The sequence below is a fragment of the Vanellus vanellus genome (assembly GCF_965231255.1).
Source record: "Vanellus vanellus genome assembly, chromosome: 3".
NCBI lineage: Eukaryota > Metazoa > Chordata > Aves > Charadriiformes > Charadriidae > Vanellus > Vanellus vanellus.
The window spans coordinates 79,502,909-79,520,766 of record NC_138907.1 but is presented as its reverse complement, the minus strand read 5'-3'; the positions used below and the strand labels follow the sequence as shown (position 1 = coordinate 79,520,766).

Sequence of the window (17,858 nt, the reverse complement as noted above, 5' to 3'; positions counted from 1 at the left end):
ATTCAACATGAAGTAGTTATAGCTTTACCTTGTACACAACAGTACCTGAAATATCTCCAGTGCATGATGTGCCTGTTAATCTCACATACCCTCCAAATCTGCATGCAGCTGGCACATTACTATATAATACCACAGGAAAGGAGTAGAGATTGTAAAATTTTAAAGTAAAAAACAAATAGGCTTTGCTACTTGGCCTGTCCATGCTAAATAAGACATGGAATCACCGCAAAAGTAAACATCATGCTAACTAGCTCAAGTACTAATAATAGTCAGCTACAGTGGTACAGGCTTCAAGGTTGGCTACCTAGGTCTGTCACTCCATTTTTAGTACTATTATCGTGTAAATTCATTAAATCAATTCAACTCTGCTTGCCTATAAGCACTACAACAAATTTCCAACAGCGGTGTTTATAACCAGAGAACAATTAGGAGAAACTTCGTTATGCAGTTAGCTGTAAATTCTAGTTTTAAAAAAATATTAATTCATAAGACACACTACAAATTGAGCTAGGGATGCAATCTAAGAAAAAAAGGAGCATATCTCCCCTAATACTGTACAGTTAGGTTTGAGATCAGTGTATTTAACACATTTACTTTTATGCTGCAATTTATCCATTAGCTTTTATAGCAAAGTAGTGTTCTGAAGATAAAGAAATAAAAGCATATTGTTTAGGTTTTGCAGGTTAACAGGACATTTTGAAAACTGTATGACAAAGCTCTCCAGATTACCTATCAGATCCAAAAAGGCCTTTCCCCATTGTTTTCTTTTAACATACACAAGGGAGCCATACCTTACCAACATTCTTTTCACTTAAACGTACTCATGAAACAGAAGTTTCACTTTAAGTACACCATTTCCTTAACACCACCTCCCTTCATTTCTAGGTCATCAATTTATCTGGAAAAGGTTCAGGGAAAGAAAATCATCAAGATGGACTACTTTCTTTCCTTTATTCAAATATGAAAATGCATATACCTTACCAAATTTAAGCTTTCTGTGTAGCCTGAAAGTAGGTGATCTCAGCAGGTATTAACACTTAAGCTAAAAAGAAAGCTCTGATGACTTAAACAAAAACGTGTAATCCATTTTTGAAACACATAACCCACAGGTCGTGTTGGAATAGAGCAGCAGGGCCTGTTACAGGCTTCCCTGAGTAAGTCAAAGGGAAAAGGACTCCTTACAGTTTTACCCACCCTCTAGTTCTCTGCTCTAAGTCTAGATAGCCTGGTTATTTTAATACCTTCTTTGCTCCGATTATGCTGTGTTTATACATGAAAATAGAGCAGCACATCTCCATATAACTTGCTAAACTACTTCGCTTTCCCTGTACCATGCTTTTTCTAAAATATATCTTTTCTTAAAAGTTAAGGAACTTTAATATTAATGCATCTGTCAAAATCGGGCGTTTTCTAGCAGGAAGAAATTTAGAAAAATTGCAAATTGCAAAGAAAAACACCCTCAAAAACTGAAGAAATTTAGTTTTAAAAATTAAGTCCATTTTTTAGAGGTAGTTTACTTTGAAATTTAGTTAGACCTTACACATCTTTCAGGAAATGACATATTTTGAGGGGGAGGGGAGGAAGGAAAGCAGAAGGCAGTGAAAAACAGAGGTTCTACACCACTTACACCTAAGTAAAATAGATTTAGAGAAATACAGTCAAAGATTCTCTCAATCTGAATCCAAGTCTACCAAATAGCTGAAAAAACCCTACAGAAAACAGGAGCAGTGAATGTAGAGAAGCAGCTTATTTGCAATTCATGTTGAAGGTGAAAGGCACACCTGCTTCAGTAGGAAGTCTGGAAGGTGGCTATATTTCTGAAGAAATGGTAACATTCCAGGAGGAAGAGTGTCAAAATGAGGACAAAACACAAAGACCTTGAAACTGCAACAGGTAAATACGTACTCTCCAATATATATGAACAGGTTATATGGTTGGTAGATTACCTGTGCCAAAGATGCAGAGACCTCCAAGCTTACTCCCTCAGAGTTCAAATGTTTTCATTAGACACATGGATGTCTAACAGAAGATGGTGAAAACACTAGAAAGCATCCCTATGTCTGCCTACCTATCGCTAAACAACCTCCTTTCACGGTGGAGGCATCAGTATAAAGTAGCATTGTGAGTGCTGGTTACCTTTTGCTTTCCTTTTTCTGCCTTCGCACAGTTCACGCCCTCCTTGGAGACCCACCGATTCTCACTGGCCTCACAAACACAGCAGCTCCGCTGCAGCCCCTCGTTGAGGGGAAATCCAAGGGGGGAATTCAGGGTGCCGTCGATTCCCCACTGTGACAAAGGGCAGCTATGCAAGTAGGCACCAGGCCAGCACTGAAGAGTAACAGGGCAAAAGGCAGTTTTGAAGGGATGAGTTTAGAATCGTGATACTGCACCCATACAGGTGGAGCATTAGTTTAGTGCTTTGTGTGGAAAGGGTAACAAGCCAGTAAACACTGCAGAACTAACCCTGAAGTCTAGGTCACAATCCATTACCAGAAAGAAAAACCCCACAACCAATCAAACCCTAAACAAAATCCACCACCACCAGCACCAAAAGAAACTCCTGGGAAGGCCTGCTCCGATGCATCTGATTCATTCTGCAGGTCCAGCCTGTCTGAACCCAGCCCCGGCTCAGCACCAAAACAGTGCTGGGCTGACTTTGTGCAGACCTATTTGAATCTGTCTACACTGCATCCCTCGGGTTCCATTGTATCACCAACCCCCATGTTTGGTGTATGCCATGATATCTTAACTCCAGAATAAGCAGGTATTGACACTATTTATAGGAAAACTGGATGCATTTCCAGAATTTTTTAACCACCAGCCGCCTTTTTTTTTTTAATCCTCTTTTAACTAATATACCCATTTCCAAAGCTCAAAGGAATTGTTTAGTCTTTCTCCACAGTTAACCAAATCTCTACAGGGAAAACATGGAAAGATACCATCATTTTGGTAGCAATACAGGGAAAAAGAAAAAAAAAAAGCTTTATCATTTAAAAAAACTAATGGCTTGTTCATACATCCATTCTCCTGTTAAATTCCTGAAGATTTTCTAAGTACATACTGCCTAATTTAAGTTTCGAATGACTAGTTGATTTGTTCAGCTACCAAAGCACGCTCATCATCTCAGACGGAGGTAAAGGACAGCATTGCTCCCACCAACTCTCTATGAAGAGGAGAAACGTACATATCAAACCTGAGTGGGCCATGTGTACACAGCACAAGAGATCCTGATAAAGTGCGACCCTTTCTTCTTGGCAGTTCAAAAATTTCTAAAAGGGAATGTGATAACCCAGAAAAACCACAACTTCTGCCCCTCAAAAACCCAGGACTGGTTTAGATATGATTTAGAAAGAAATGCAAGAAAACGCAGGCCTGATTCTGTCAGTAAAACAAGAAAGCAATCACATGCATTAAAAGATAAAATACTGCATATCCTGAATGTTTGCAGGATTTTTCTCTTTTGATAAGAACACTTCAATATGGCCACTTAACTTTTGGTAAGCCCTACAGTATGAATGAGCATTACATTCTTTTTCCATAGTATTTTCAGTAAAATAATGACTTCATTATATTTTATAATATATAAAGAAGCCTTAAAAATGGCCATGACTTCTCACTGTTTATTTCCCCTGCTCATGTATCAGAAAAACCAAGTCTAGTCTTCACCAGTTATAAAGGATGCCTGTGAAAATTTCAGGGTATGGTTGCTTATGTCTCTCCACAACTGATGAAAAGCAGCTGCGTTGAATCTAAAACCCCTCTATCAGGACCATTATATACTGAAGTTATAGATATTAATTCTTTGAACCATACAAAAAATATTACTCTCCCCCTAAAACCTGTTGAGATTTCATTTGTTTGATCCTGATTCATCAGTAGGTCCACAGAGTCTTAAGGTTTCAAAGCTGAAAGCCTTTATTTTTCCACACAAAAGGCAAGAAGAAAAAAAACCCACCCACTTGAAAATCCTCTTTATCCATGATAAAAATGGCCATAACACTATTAAACTAAGAACAGTAGTAACATTTTCCACTAATTCTGACCAAAGAATTTTAACAGTTCTTACAAAGGAACAGAGGTCAGTATTAGCTATATAGCCTGCCTTTATCACTTCCCTGCCTCAATCAGACATCCATAACGCTGGTCGAAATTAGGGCAACACAGATGTACCCATCCCAAGGAAGTGTTCTAGCTAAGAAATATCTGGCTTATGGACAAAAATTCATAGAATCATAGAATGGTTTAGGTCAGAAAGGACCATGAAGATCATCAAGTTCCAACCCCCCTGCCATAAGCAGGGACACCTCCCAGTAGACCAGGTTGACCAAGGCCATGTTCAGCCTGGCCTTGAACACCTCCAGGGATGGGGCCTCAACAACCTCTCTGGGCAACCTGTTCCAGTGCCTTACCACCCTCAAAGTGAAAAATTCCTTCCTAATGTTTAATCTGAACCTGCCCTCTTCCAGTTTAAAGCCATTCCCCCTCGTCCTATCGCTACATGCCCTTGTAAAAAGTCCTTCCCCAGCTCTCCTGTAGGCCCCCTTTAGCTATTGGAAGGCCGCAATAAGATCTCCCTGGAGCCTTCTCTTCTCCAGGCTGAACAGCCCCGACTCTTTCAGCCTCTCTTCATAGGAGAGGTGCTCCAGCCCTCGGATCATCCTCATGGCTCTCCTCTGGACATGCTCCAGCAGGTCCATGTCCTTCTTATGTTGGGGACTCCAGAGCTGGATGCAGTACTTTAGGTGGGGTCTCACGAGAGCGAAGTAGAGGGGCAGAATCACCTCCTTTGACCTGCTGGCCACACTTCTTTTGATGCAGCCCAGGATACGGTTGGCCTTCTGGGCTGCGATCGTACATTGCTGGCTCATGTTGAGCTTATCATCAATCAGCACCCCCAGGTCCTTCTCCTCAGGGCTGCTCTCCAGCCATTCCCTGCCGAGCCTGTGCTTGGGATTGCCCCGACCCAGATGTAGGACCTTGCACTTGGCCTTGTTGAACTGCATGAGATTGGCTTGGGCCCACCTCTGCAGCCTGTCCAGCTCCCTCTGGATGGCATCCCTCCCCTCCAGCGTGTCTACCTCGCCAAGCAGCTTGTTATAATCGGCAAATTTGCTGAGGGTGCACTCAACCCCACTGTCCATGTCATCGACAAAGATGTTGAACAGTACAGGCCCCAGTACCAACCCCTGAGGAATGCTACTCGTCACTGGTCTGCAGTGGCTGACTAAAGTCTGAAGAACAAGCAAAACCACAAGCAATAGACAGAAAAGTATGTTTACCTTCGTGATTTGGTACCAGATTAAGACAAAACCAGAAATGGTGGGAGGAGGGATGTAGAGCTTGTTATGAATACCTACCAGCTGTTACCAGCACAGGATTTTGCCACAAATTCACTATTACAGCTCTTCCCCTAAAACTGAAAAGTTTCTCATGCTACCTACTTCCTTCTCAGCAGAAATGTTTATACTGAATTACACTTGTAATTGATAGTTACATTTCTCCAAACAAGCAAAATTGGATCTTTTCTCCAAAAACAGAAAAGTTTTTGGAAAATAAATATCCTGTAAGTGTTGCTATCACTTGTTAAACAAACAACACTTCCTATATTTAAGAACTGAAGAAAATTGTTTGAAGTTTCACAGAAAAAAAAAAAGGCTGCAGATGTATCATTACTTACAAGGCAGTTATCACAAATGCTACTTTCTTTTCTTTTTTGTGGTCATTCATTCTGTTTCAAAGAGGTTTAAAATTATTACATCTCAAACGAAAGCCTATAAAAACATACTGAAAGATACAACATGCTTAAAAAGAGTTTTCTTGGTTTCACAAGCTTTTCTTGTTTCTCTTTTATGAAGAGCCGAGAAATTAAAATTAGCATTTGAAAGTATTCAAAAGATTGTTTAAACTTCTCATTTAGATGTCAGATTCCACAGGTGCAATTTCTCATTAAGTACAGTGAAACCTTCTTGAAATCAACCTTGCTAGGCAACCTCTGTTCTTAACATTATAAAGCAAAACAGTAAAATTCTAGTTTCCCTATAACTGAAGATACTCTTAGACAAATAATCAACTAAAAAGACAGAGTGTAAGATGAGCATGGAAAAAAACACACTGCATATCCGTTCTCTTACCTCACATATTGAGGTTCTACAATTTCTGGTTAAGAAAAGAACCTTAATTCATACCATTTCATTGTGTAGTCAACTCTTCTGCCATTATTATACCTCATTATACTCATAATTCATGTTAGAGGTCTTTTTGTTAATGCTTTTTAAAATTAAAACTAAAAGAGCCCATAAAGTGCACCGCTGAGAGCACTTGAGCACCAGGACTAAGCGACAGGATTTCTTTCTGAAAGCAAGCTCATAATTCTTGAAATAGAAAACAAAATTATGCTGAGATGCATTTTTCTTCTCTCAAACTAAACTGCTCACAAGACATATACTATTACAGCAGAATACTTTTTGTTCACAGAATTATTAAAATTGCAGCTTAAATTGACTTGTAACAACGTAAGCTTTAGGGAAACATCTATTTCTATACTATTCTGGCTACCAGTGGCCCAGAACACACTATTTACTGCTAATTCACAAAAGTGAATATATTGTCAGTCAGTTTGCTGACGAGTATCTATACAAAACAGAACCTCTCAAGAAGTACTTTGAACCAGATGAAGCATGATTTCTTACTTGATAAATTTTGCAGGTATGTATGGCATCCATCAAGATCTTACCACTTAAACGGCAAATTAAGATAATCTCTCAATTTCCAACTCTTCCCCAATTAAAAAATAAAACCCAGATTTTCTAATAAGCAGTCAATCTTCAAAATTATTACAGGAGTACCTTTAATATGAAAGGCAGTACCACTAAGCAACAAAAAAGAAAAATAGAAAACCCGCACACTTACAGATACACACGTTAAACCCAAACTAACTTGGAACCCTACTGTCTAAAGCAAACACATGCCTCAAGTCTTCTCGCATTCAAAGCTTCTCCCGTTTCATTTTATTTTCCTTATAAACATAAGGGAAGATGTTAATTCTAAGTATTTAGTATAAATATTTAGTATTTTGTATCTCAACATAGAAAAAACATCTTCATGCTTACAACTTCCATAACATAAGTTTACCAGTAATAATATAAATGACAGCTTCAGGAGATGAGGAAGATGCACTGAAAGTGGTGCTACCACCCATTCCACATAGCAGTTTCTGAAATAAAAGCTTTTCAGCTTGCAGGCCTCTAAGAACCATGATAAGAAAGAGGAGATACTAAAATCAGAAGTTATATTTTGCTCTGCAATATAGATTCATGACATCTGTGCAAAGTAAAAACACTAATTATTTTAGAACATCCTGTTCTGAATTATTTTCCTAACTTTTTCAAGTCAATACTTATTTATGCAGAAATCTTTGTGAAAGCCATGCCAGTATCAGCAATAAAAAAAAAAAACAAAAAACAAAAAACACACTAGATTGGGCAGAGGGAAAAGTAAAATTTTTCATCTACTGGGCAACTTTTTGGAAAGTTTACCTGTATCTTCTACCAATGACAATCCTTAAGCATTAACTAGAGGAGGCAACCTTTTTTCCTTTACAGTCCAAGATCATTAATACTGAACAACACTTACACCCCAGGTGTCTCTCAGATAAAGAATATCAGTTGCATGAAAGTACATGAGACAAAATTTATGTATTTATTTTGTTTGTTGCCAGTTTTGGTTTGTTAAAACAGAGTCATGATCCAATTTAGTACCTTGAATAACTCAAGCCACATTTGGATTATCACATAAATGGCTACTTTAATATAAATAAAACAATCTATCTTTTCCATTATAATCGATTGAAATCCTGCAGAACAATGACATTTTATATCCTTTACCATGAGTAAAATTTGAAGTTATTTATTATCATGCTAGACCTAAATATAATTAATACTTGATGCACTATATTTACCATTCTGTAATCCCATCCACAGTTGCTTATGATCCTTTTTTTGCATCTCATTGATGACTTGACTTTTGTGCTTTAAAGCATCTGCTTCTTTTATGCAAGCCATAAAATGAGCTTCAATCACATCCTTAGAATGGCAGTGTAGAAGATCCTTTTCTGGAAAATTCTACAAAGAGAAAACAGATGAAGAGAAATAAATGCACGACACACCTTAGAAGATGAAGAATAAGTTATAATTTTATCAGGTTTATATTTATACAAAAGCAGCACACTGGAATCTTCTACTTATGGAAGAAGGTAACAACTATTCTCTCACTGCTGACAAGAAAGGTTTTGCAGTAAAAAAAATTTAAGGAAGAATAAAAGTTGAATAATTTTCTGTAAAACCAGAAATTACTCTAAATCACCCAACCTCAACTTGATAAATACATTTAAATATATCAGTGTATGTATTTAAGCCCTTGCATCCAAAATTCAGGAAATGAAGAGTTTTAACATGTTTTCAAGCACATGTTCAATTCTCTGGCAATGAACAGGAGAAAAGGGGGAGAAGTAAGTGACAAGCACCCAACTCCCATTGCCTCTCAGGGGCAGTTTAACATCCATTTCTATGCAGGCCTTTGAAAAATGTTTCCTCTAAGTATCATCATCCACTATAGCATATATGAACTATAGCATATATGCCACTTACAAACATTTTTCTCAAAGATACTGGAAATCCTTGTAAACTCCAACTTTACCTAATACATGTGCCTGCTACTAGCTCACGTGACTTGATTCCACTCCAAATAAAACCCTTTTATTTGGTTAGAGTTGGCACACTGCATTTAGCATTGCAGATGCACAGTGACCACTCCTCAGGCAACCTTCTTCCTCTCAGTAAATGACAGCTACCTTTCCCAATTCATTTATTAAGGAATTATAGTAGCAAATCTTGTTCAAGTACCAAAAAGATTTCTTTGGAAATTAACTAATCGGAAGTTCAACATTGTATAGGTATACAGTTAGGGTTGTTCTTCCTCTAATTTTTCTTTTATCAACACTTAGTATCACTTGTCATTTTACAATAACACAAGCATTCATTATCACAAATTCATTGTCTTCAGTTTTCAAAGGTTTAAAAACCCAACATGTTTTATCCCCTCCTTATTAATCTTTTCACAGTTGCTTATGACCATGCTGAACAGTGCAAACCCCCACAGCCAAACCAGAGTGGCGTCATTAGTACTCTCCTTCATAAGAAGGACTTGCCACATATTTTTATACTTTAATTCTCCTCTTATTAAACAAGAGGACCTTTCCTCTTAACTCATTACAAATGGGCTATTTAAAAAAGCTTTTGTGAGGAACTGTCAAAACCATTTTGGAAATACAAGTACATATAAGGGGATATTTTTCAAAGGCTTTTACAACATAGTTAACATGTCACAGTAGGAGCAATATAATGCTGGAAAAACTCATATGTTCCCTCCTCCACATAAACCCAGGAAAAATAGCGAAGACTGTTTCAAACTACAGGAACTCAAAACATCCAAGAATCACTAAACAGTTGGCAATATGAAAGGGAGCTGGGGATAGCCTTACCTAAAGGAAATTCTGGGGACAAGAATGACAGTTCCCTCCTCATTAAGTTACTGAAAAGAGCTGAAAATTAAATGATGGAATTTCATATAGTGATTCCTTTTTATGACAGTGAACCCAGACTCTGGAAGCTGTGTATCAAAAAGGATGAGTATCTTCCAAAAACAAAAGTATAAAGGGAAGAGAAGGCTGCTAATATCTTTTCTCCTGAAGTATACATGGTTTGGTGTTGAACTTGCAAAGGGAGTGCTATTGTTACTTAGGACTGATGTATGTGGAGCTGACTAGAAACCTAAGGACCAAGATAAAGCTTGTTTCTCATCTGAGGATGGCCAAGTATAAAGACATTAAAGAGGACAGAACAGAAACGAAAGTTCTCCTTCCAGGGCAGGCCTCGCTCCTTTTCTCATGTACAAAGCTGAGTGTCTCAGCATAATTGGGCCCCAGATGAATAGAAAATGTTACTGGGATTGTTACTTGCCAGCTGACATCTGCATAGGCCTGTAAAATACTTTTAGAAGTTTAACTTACTTGCTCAAATAAAAAAAAAAAAGTAAAGTCTGGTAACCAAACCAGAAAAGAATAGTCAGAAACAGCATACTTCAAGATCAAAAGAGTTCTTTACATGCAAAAATTCCAAGTGAGACACTTGCAGCCCTCAAAAAAAAGATGAATAGTGGGATGTACCTAATGCCAAGTAATATAGGAACCTAGAAACTGACTTGCACAGTTAAAAGCTGAAGTTTTAGCCAAGTTTATGAAAACAACAGCTTCCTTATAACAACTGTTTTGTTACACAAATGTCTAAATACTGAACTGCAGGATCTTTTTTTGGACATTCCTGTGTTTCTACAGGTAGGCATCTCCCTGCTGACTTTCTTCCAGTGAATTTCAAACTACAGGGAACGTCACTCCCCGGGGATGTGTTCCAGAGAACATACACAGTGTGGTCTGCAGAACAGCAAGGAGATATTTAAAATTGGTCAAAGCTAGCTAAGCTAGTGGAAAGAATCTAACCACAGTAGCACAAAGGTGTGGCATGATTAATTTTCCCAGCTTCTAAGGGGTAACACTGTGGAAGAACAGAAAACACTCCTACAATCTCAGTGCTGTCTACTCTTTTCTTCAGTAGAAAAAAAACACTGACACATTTCTATGTAGTACTGTGAGTAGAAGCTGAAAAACCTAAACATGAAAGTGATAACTTAGAAAACACCACTGCTACATATCTACAAGAAGCATTTGAAACAGTTTCACCTACATGGACTACCAAGAGAAAATATGGCATCCCCACTGACTTGTAAGCTAGGGCAAAGAATAGTAAGTTTAATACTTAAATACAGAACATGTATGCTTGTATTTACTTTTTTTTAAGTTCTACTTGCCTTCTTTCTACTTGAGGAAATAGTGATCAAGTGTAAGTAACTTTTTTCTGTTCCCTGAAGAAAGAGACAATTGTAAACAAGCTGGCAGCCAACCCTGGCTATACAACTATGAGATTTGCACAGTTTTAACAGATCCTATAAGCAGCTTTAATTCAATTACTCTTATTGGCAATGTCCTACTCCCTCCACGTTCTGCATCTTTGAAAGAAAAGTTGTTAAGGTTGACTCTGATTTTCATAGAAAGTTCAAGTAGTACTGGTTTTGTTTCACATACCAATAGACACTTGCAGCATAAACTTGGTCATAAAGAAGTAGGTATCATCTGTACAGACAAGAGCACTAAATGACCTCTGATATAAAACTGTTCCAAAAACATTGCAGGTAATTTCAATAGTCTGGTTTCATAACTCCATTCTGCCCATATTTATCCATCAGTTCTAGTTCACAAAACATCTGTTTATACTGTGACAGTCTTGTTGCATTAGGCTACATTTACAGAAAATTATACCAATAGTAGGGCATTAAAAAAAAACAAAAGAACATATCCAGTGGCAGGGAGAGCATCCATATATTTGTGTTTAGTTACTATCAGTGATCTTTTTTTCAAAAAAGATTAATTTAACCTCCCCCTCATTTATATTCCTGCCTTCCACAAGGTGTCACAGCAGTTTCGCAATTCATCCATATACTACATGGAAAAGCACTTCCTTTTCGCTCCACGTGACCCAATTTTTAGCTAAGAAAACCAAGACGACAGCTGTTACACAAAAACAGACGCAGTCTCTCCTCCTCTACATCGGGTCGTGGTGGAGAGGCAGTCACCAGCAGTTAAAAGCTTCAGCAGAGGGAGAACATTACCCTTTCCCCTGGCGCACCCAATATCCTCTCCTCCCATAAATACTGCTACTATTTCCAGAGCAGTTCACCACCTCCTATCTACTGCCCAAAATCTGCAGAGTTGGTTAGCATGCTGAAAACATGAATTGTGCTAAGCACACCGCAGAGTAGCACAAGATGAGTTTAACAGGAAGGTATAGAGTTTCCCTCCTCCCCATAAAGCCACACCTGGGTAACAAAGGCAACTTCCCAGACTATGGCTTCTCATGATTCTCAAGCTCATCTTTCTATGACTATTTGAGGCAACCATATTTCAACTGTACTACAGATATAAAAGCATGTTATTTTATTGCATACCAGAAGTACAAATGAATAAACTGTTTCTTCAATGCAAACAATAAGTATATTTATTTGAAACACAGGAGAACAATTACAAGTTTTTGTCAACTTTCAAACTTCTGCTGAACAGAAATAAAACTCTTTTTGATGTTTTTAACTTTAAACAAAGAAAACTGACAGCAGGGGCCGGGGGGGGAGGAGAAGTTAAAACACACTCTTTACAGATGTTTGAGATATTTATTGTTGACTGCATGCTTTGGTAAAAGAAATGAGAAAGCCATGACAGCAAAGTAAAATCCCAGAAAAATCTAATACTGTTCAATTAAGACAAATAAAAATTATGTCTCTTTGAAGAAAAACTACACACAAATGAAAAGAATAATACAGGCAGGAATCCCACACCTAAACTACTTAGCTGTAAGAAACTGTAACACATGAAAATGTCTTCAATATTTTGACATGCTTTGATATATTTCAGTTATGTTTTGACTTAAAGGATCAAGAGGGGGTTATTTAAATAACATTTCAGATTACATCAAAAACAGGAAGGGAGATTAAGCAGGTGCTTAATCCAAGGTGTTATATTTTTAAAAACTAAATTACATCAGCTTTCAAAATAATACTGCCTTAGCAGTAAATTATTTCTGCTGATTTTTAATGTACGCCTTTGAGACAAACCTAAATTAGCTGATTTTTTGGCAAGCAGCAATATAAGGACATTAAAGTCAGTTTACATTACCACATGAAATCGAAAAGCACTGTGGTGCTGCAATTTATTTCTCAAGACGGCTCTCCTTTGGATGGCAACATCCACACACTACCACTGTTAATCTCCCAGAACTCCGAGAATGTGTAACAATTAAATCATGATTTATGAAACTAGACGCCCTACCATTTCTTCAAAACACTCCGGAAGTTTCTTCATCCCAGCTCTCTCTGACATATCAGACAGAAGTGTAGCAATTACACTTCAGTGGTTTCAAAAACATCCCCATCTTCAGATTCATTCAGTCAGTCATTTTAAAAGTTTCAACATGGGGAAATACATATCATAAGAATGTGTGATCTCAGTGCACACTTCCAAAAAGAATTAAGATGACTACTGTTAGCAAGACCTTTTCTAAAACACCTTCAAGAGAAGAACTGTTTGAATGAAAACGTTCAACACAACTGCTTCCCAGTATACTTTTCATTTCGTCTCAAATCTCACAAACTAAAGTCAAACTTGATTTTTTCCTTTGGATCAGTTTTCCTATCACATTGTTTCTTTTACAATGGAGAAATTAAAGTTTCAAAATTAAATACCATGATTTCTAGTTGCGATTTTGACTTCAAAACATACCTGGGATTACTGTCTGAATGCATTTCAGAGTATGAAATAATCCTGCACCAAAGCTAAACCTGCACCAAGTACTCTTCTGAGCAAAGATCAGTAGTGCTATGAAGTCATACCTAATAGTTTTACAATGTGTAATCAAAATAATGTCTCTCCACTGACTAAACTGTCACAAGAACAAACTCATTTTCACTCAGTTCTCTAAAGGGGACCCACATGAAGTACAATGGCACACCCTGACTTCAACGATTTCTACAATACCTCATATCCATGCTCATGTGCCTAGAGACTTCTCAATCTCAAAACGTAGTCTTATAACTTTATCTTGAAGAACAATTTTGAATTTTCAGGTTATAATAGAATCATTTTCAAAGGAAGGTCATTTGAAAGCACATACAATCTCATGGAACACAGCTGTAGATTTACAGAAAACTTTAAATGACTTCTGAAAAATGAACATTCGTCCCTTCAAGTCATACCACTCATTTATAAAATAATTATGAAACCTTTCCCCAGCTTCCAAATGTAATGTAATCGCACTCTCGCTTGTTCTTAACTAAAGGTGTATTTCAATTTTACCTTGAAATGCACTGTGATGCTCCAAGGAAGTGCTGTATTTGATGCATGGAGATCAAACAGCAAACCAATTGGGTAATGCCTAAAAATTAAGAGATACTAAATCAACATAACAGCTATGTATTTAATTTTACATATAACAGTTAACATATCTGCATTTACATAAAAAAACCTGTTTGACTCCCACAATTAATATTCATTATTGCTTATTCAGGAGAGTTATACACACAGGTATAAATGACTGACAGTTTCTGGCAGAACCAAGTCTGGAATTTACATGTTCAGTATTTAAACCAGTGGTCTCCACACTGTGCTCACAAAACACTACTAGTTTTGCAACAGCGCAAGTGGCCTACAGCTGTTCTATGGAATCCTTCAATACAGTATTTTTAGTTAAAAAGCTTGATAATGGTAGGAATAGCTGGTCTGACAGGAAGGTATACATACTTTCAGACATTTAAACACCATGGGTTTATACCACATTGACCCTTAATATCTCTTCCCTCTCCCACCTGCCTCACATTATTGTGGAGAATAACTAGTAAAGAGAAAAAACTGACATATCTGTAAAAGGGCTAAAAACGGATAGATCAAGATGAACCCTGTATCTTTACTATCAAATTAAGAAGAATAGAAGGGGAGAAAGAGATTAATTGGAGTTTTGTATTTCAGTGGTATTCTGGATTAAAGGAGTTAAAGAAGCTGCTTCCTCCAAATATTCACTTTTGTCTTATAGCTTTGTCTCCTTCAAATTCATTAGAAGATACAGCCTTCAGCAACGTAAGGAATGTATATCATACACACAAAACTTTCACAGACATTCTAAAAAGATCTTCCTGCAATTTTCTCACAAGCAGACACTGGCAATATTTTTGATAAAAATATTCTTTTGCATTCAGCATACCAAGCTCCATTCTCTTACCTTTCAAAAACGTTAACTAAGAGAGCCTTACTAGCTTTTCACCGTACAAAGAGATAAGCACACACTTAACTGTAAACTCAGTAGCTTCATGTAATTAAATGGGACTGATCACAGGATGCAGAGCCAAGCATGTACATAAGTATTGAAAGTCCAGAGAGCAACCACCAAGAGCGTTGCTATTGCTCTAAAAGCACCTGTGCCAAGCCAATCTCCTGACCTGCTAAACTCCCACACAACAGTGCTTTAGCACCATCTACGGGTGAGCTAACCCCAAAGTGAAGACAAAGTCACTTCACAACGGCGAAATAAAAAAAACAAAGCAGTACTACAATTCTTGAACTTAGCTATTGCATTTGTAACTTCTTAAAAGGAAGAATGGGGGGAAATACTAAGAAATTGTTTTCCTGACAGAGGGAATAAAGAATACAGATACTGCATATTCCGATTTATCCCGATTCACTGCTAATTCTCAAGTTTTTACCACTAAGACTTTTTATTACTAACTGCCAATCATGTCTTGAGTACTTCATCAGGGGTTCATTCAGCAAGAGGTCCATGAAGAAGTGGTTTTACAGGTAAGCTAAGTAACAAAAATTAGATTACCTTTGATAATTAGGTGAACATGAACAATGACTTTCAGTTACTTTCAATTTATGTAACAAAATAGATAGCTACCAAAAAAAAAACCAAAAAAGAAAAGCATCAGTTCTTGGCCTACCTCTATATTTTCTACCCACTGTAGATTACAAAATAAAGTTCATGTACTCAAGCTTTCTTCAGTAAAATACCTGTGCTTTGCACAGTTGATATATGGTTTTTATTTTGAAAGAGGTCAACCCTAAATCCATTTTGTTCCATAGCAAAACACGTGAGATTAATGAAGACAGTGGACCATGAAAGAAACAATTTTCTATTCAGAAGCACAGCCTTCCATTAAGAGTGAAGCTCACAACAGGAGTGAAGCAATCCTGAGATACAAGACACATACTGCTTCAAATTTCAGTTCTCACACACTGGCATTTAATCTGGAGCCAACAGAAGTCTTAAGTAATGCTTGCACATAATGCTGTGTTTCACTTACTTCTTTCTGAGATATAGTTACAAGTGTTTTTTAAGAGTCTGGAAACAATAGCACTCCATATAACAGTACTAAAGCTATTCTTTATATTTCCTTCATAATAAAACCTGGCTTCTTAACCAGGATAGAGAATTAAGGGAGGCACAAAGGCAGAAGTTGAGAATAGGACTTGTCAATCTGTACACGGAATAAAAAAAGCTCAACATTCCTTCACTCCATTCTTAAGCATGTATCCACCTTGGGCTATGAGCCAGTATTCTCTCATTAAACATCTTGCTTCCAGCGGTACTGCTGCCATGCTGGTTCTGAACTTCTAGTTGAAAAACAGGCATTGCAGTTAAAGAAATACACAAATGCTCTCTAGAACCTACAGTAAGCAGGAGAATTTTGACGTTGACATGGCCTTGGGCAACCTGGTCTAGTGGGAGGTGTCCCTGCCTATGGCAGGGGGGTTGGAACTCAATGATCTTCGAGGTCCTTTCCAACCTAAACCAGTCTGTGATTCTATGAGTTAAAAAAAATAATAATATTAAAAAACCCAGGAGAGCCTTTAAAGCTCTGCCCCCAAAAAAAGAAAAGAGAAACCAAACAGAACAACAGCTATGGGAAATGTCCATCCCAGAAAGGTATAATTTTGAAAGAATATTACTGGATTGTTGAAATCAAGCTGGTGTTAACTAGAGTGGGAGCCAAGGACAGACAGACTACGCAGAACTTTCTCAAATGAAATAATGGGAAAAATATCAGACAGAAAATGTCTATGAGACCACAAATCTTTTTTTACAAGTTGCTAGAATAATGATGAGTTCTGGAAAGACTTCAATCTATAAGAGCGGAACAGCACCTTGACTTCCAGTCATTGTCAATTTATTACTGCTTTTATCATTTTACAGAAGGTGAATTCAGAGTGCAAAAGACATCCTGCAAAACACCACATTAAGTACTTAAAATCCTTTTGAAAGTGACAGATGAACAGTAAGGAAAATTAATTTCTACTTTTCTAACAATTTCTTTCTGAACAAAAAGTGACAGCATGAGTTGGTAGGTTGTTTTCAGACCACAATGATTTAGTGCAGTAATTCAATAAGACATGTCACAGGAACTGATAAATCCTATACTCCAGAACTGGTTGGGGTACTAAATGTATCAAGCGGCCAAAATCTAGTGTTTAGGTATTTCTATGAACAAATGTCTTATTGAGGAAAATTTTGGCTGCATCAGAAAATAGTCTTAACTTCTCCTTTAGTATTCAGTAAGAAATAATTTTTTCTTAAATCTTTTAAGCAAACTAGCATTTTTCAAACAATATGTCAGCTATGCCTCATCAAATGGTGCTTTGACCTTTTGTATTCCACTGATTCCTGCTTAGAAAGAGTCAAGCATCCATCCAGTTCATACTAGAGACACACCAGTGCAACTACCAGGGCTAGAGCACAACCCACAGAAAGGTGACGGAAACTCTGCTGAAGGCCATGTGCAAGCGCTCAAATAGGATGGTAACAAGTGTTGTCCCTTAGCATCTGCTGAAGAAGCCATCCTTGCACATCAGAGGCTTTCACTAAGGCAGAGCTCCTGAAAGAGGATGCAGCCCTTCAGGTCTCAAGCTGCCAGGAGAGCCCTTTCTTGAGAGCTTGCGCAAGTAGAGGCAGTGTCCTTGCCTAGAGGAGGTGCGTATTGGTGGAGGAGCTATGTTACCAAGGTAAGCAGCTGCAGGTCAGTGGGCTGCACAGCATCAGGGAAGATAATGAGATTGATGGCATCTTCGCTGAGACCTTGCAGAGATGAGAGCCTGAACTCCCAGCTGCACAGAAAGAGGGTCTGCAGTCATTGAAGTGGTGAATGGAGACTTG

General features: G+C 37.7%; 1 protein-coding gene across 1 annotated transcript in view; it reads right to left on the bottom strand.

The window, feature by feature from the left end:
- ATG5 (autophagy related 5) overlaps positions 1-17,858 on the bottom strand; it is an 81,597-nt gene that overhangs the window by 51,997 nt on the left and 11,742 nt on the right. The window contains exons 4-5 of the mRNA XM_082481407.1: positions 14,012-14,090; positions 7,958-8,120 (exon numbers count right to left, since the gene is read on the bottom strand). Coding sequence (XP_082337533.1) covers positions 7,958-8,120; positions 14,012-14,090 — 242 coding nt within the window. The remainder of the gene's footprint in view (positions 1-7,957; positions 8,121-14,011; positions 14,091-17,858) is intronic.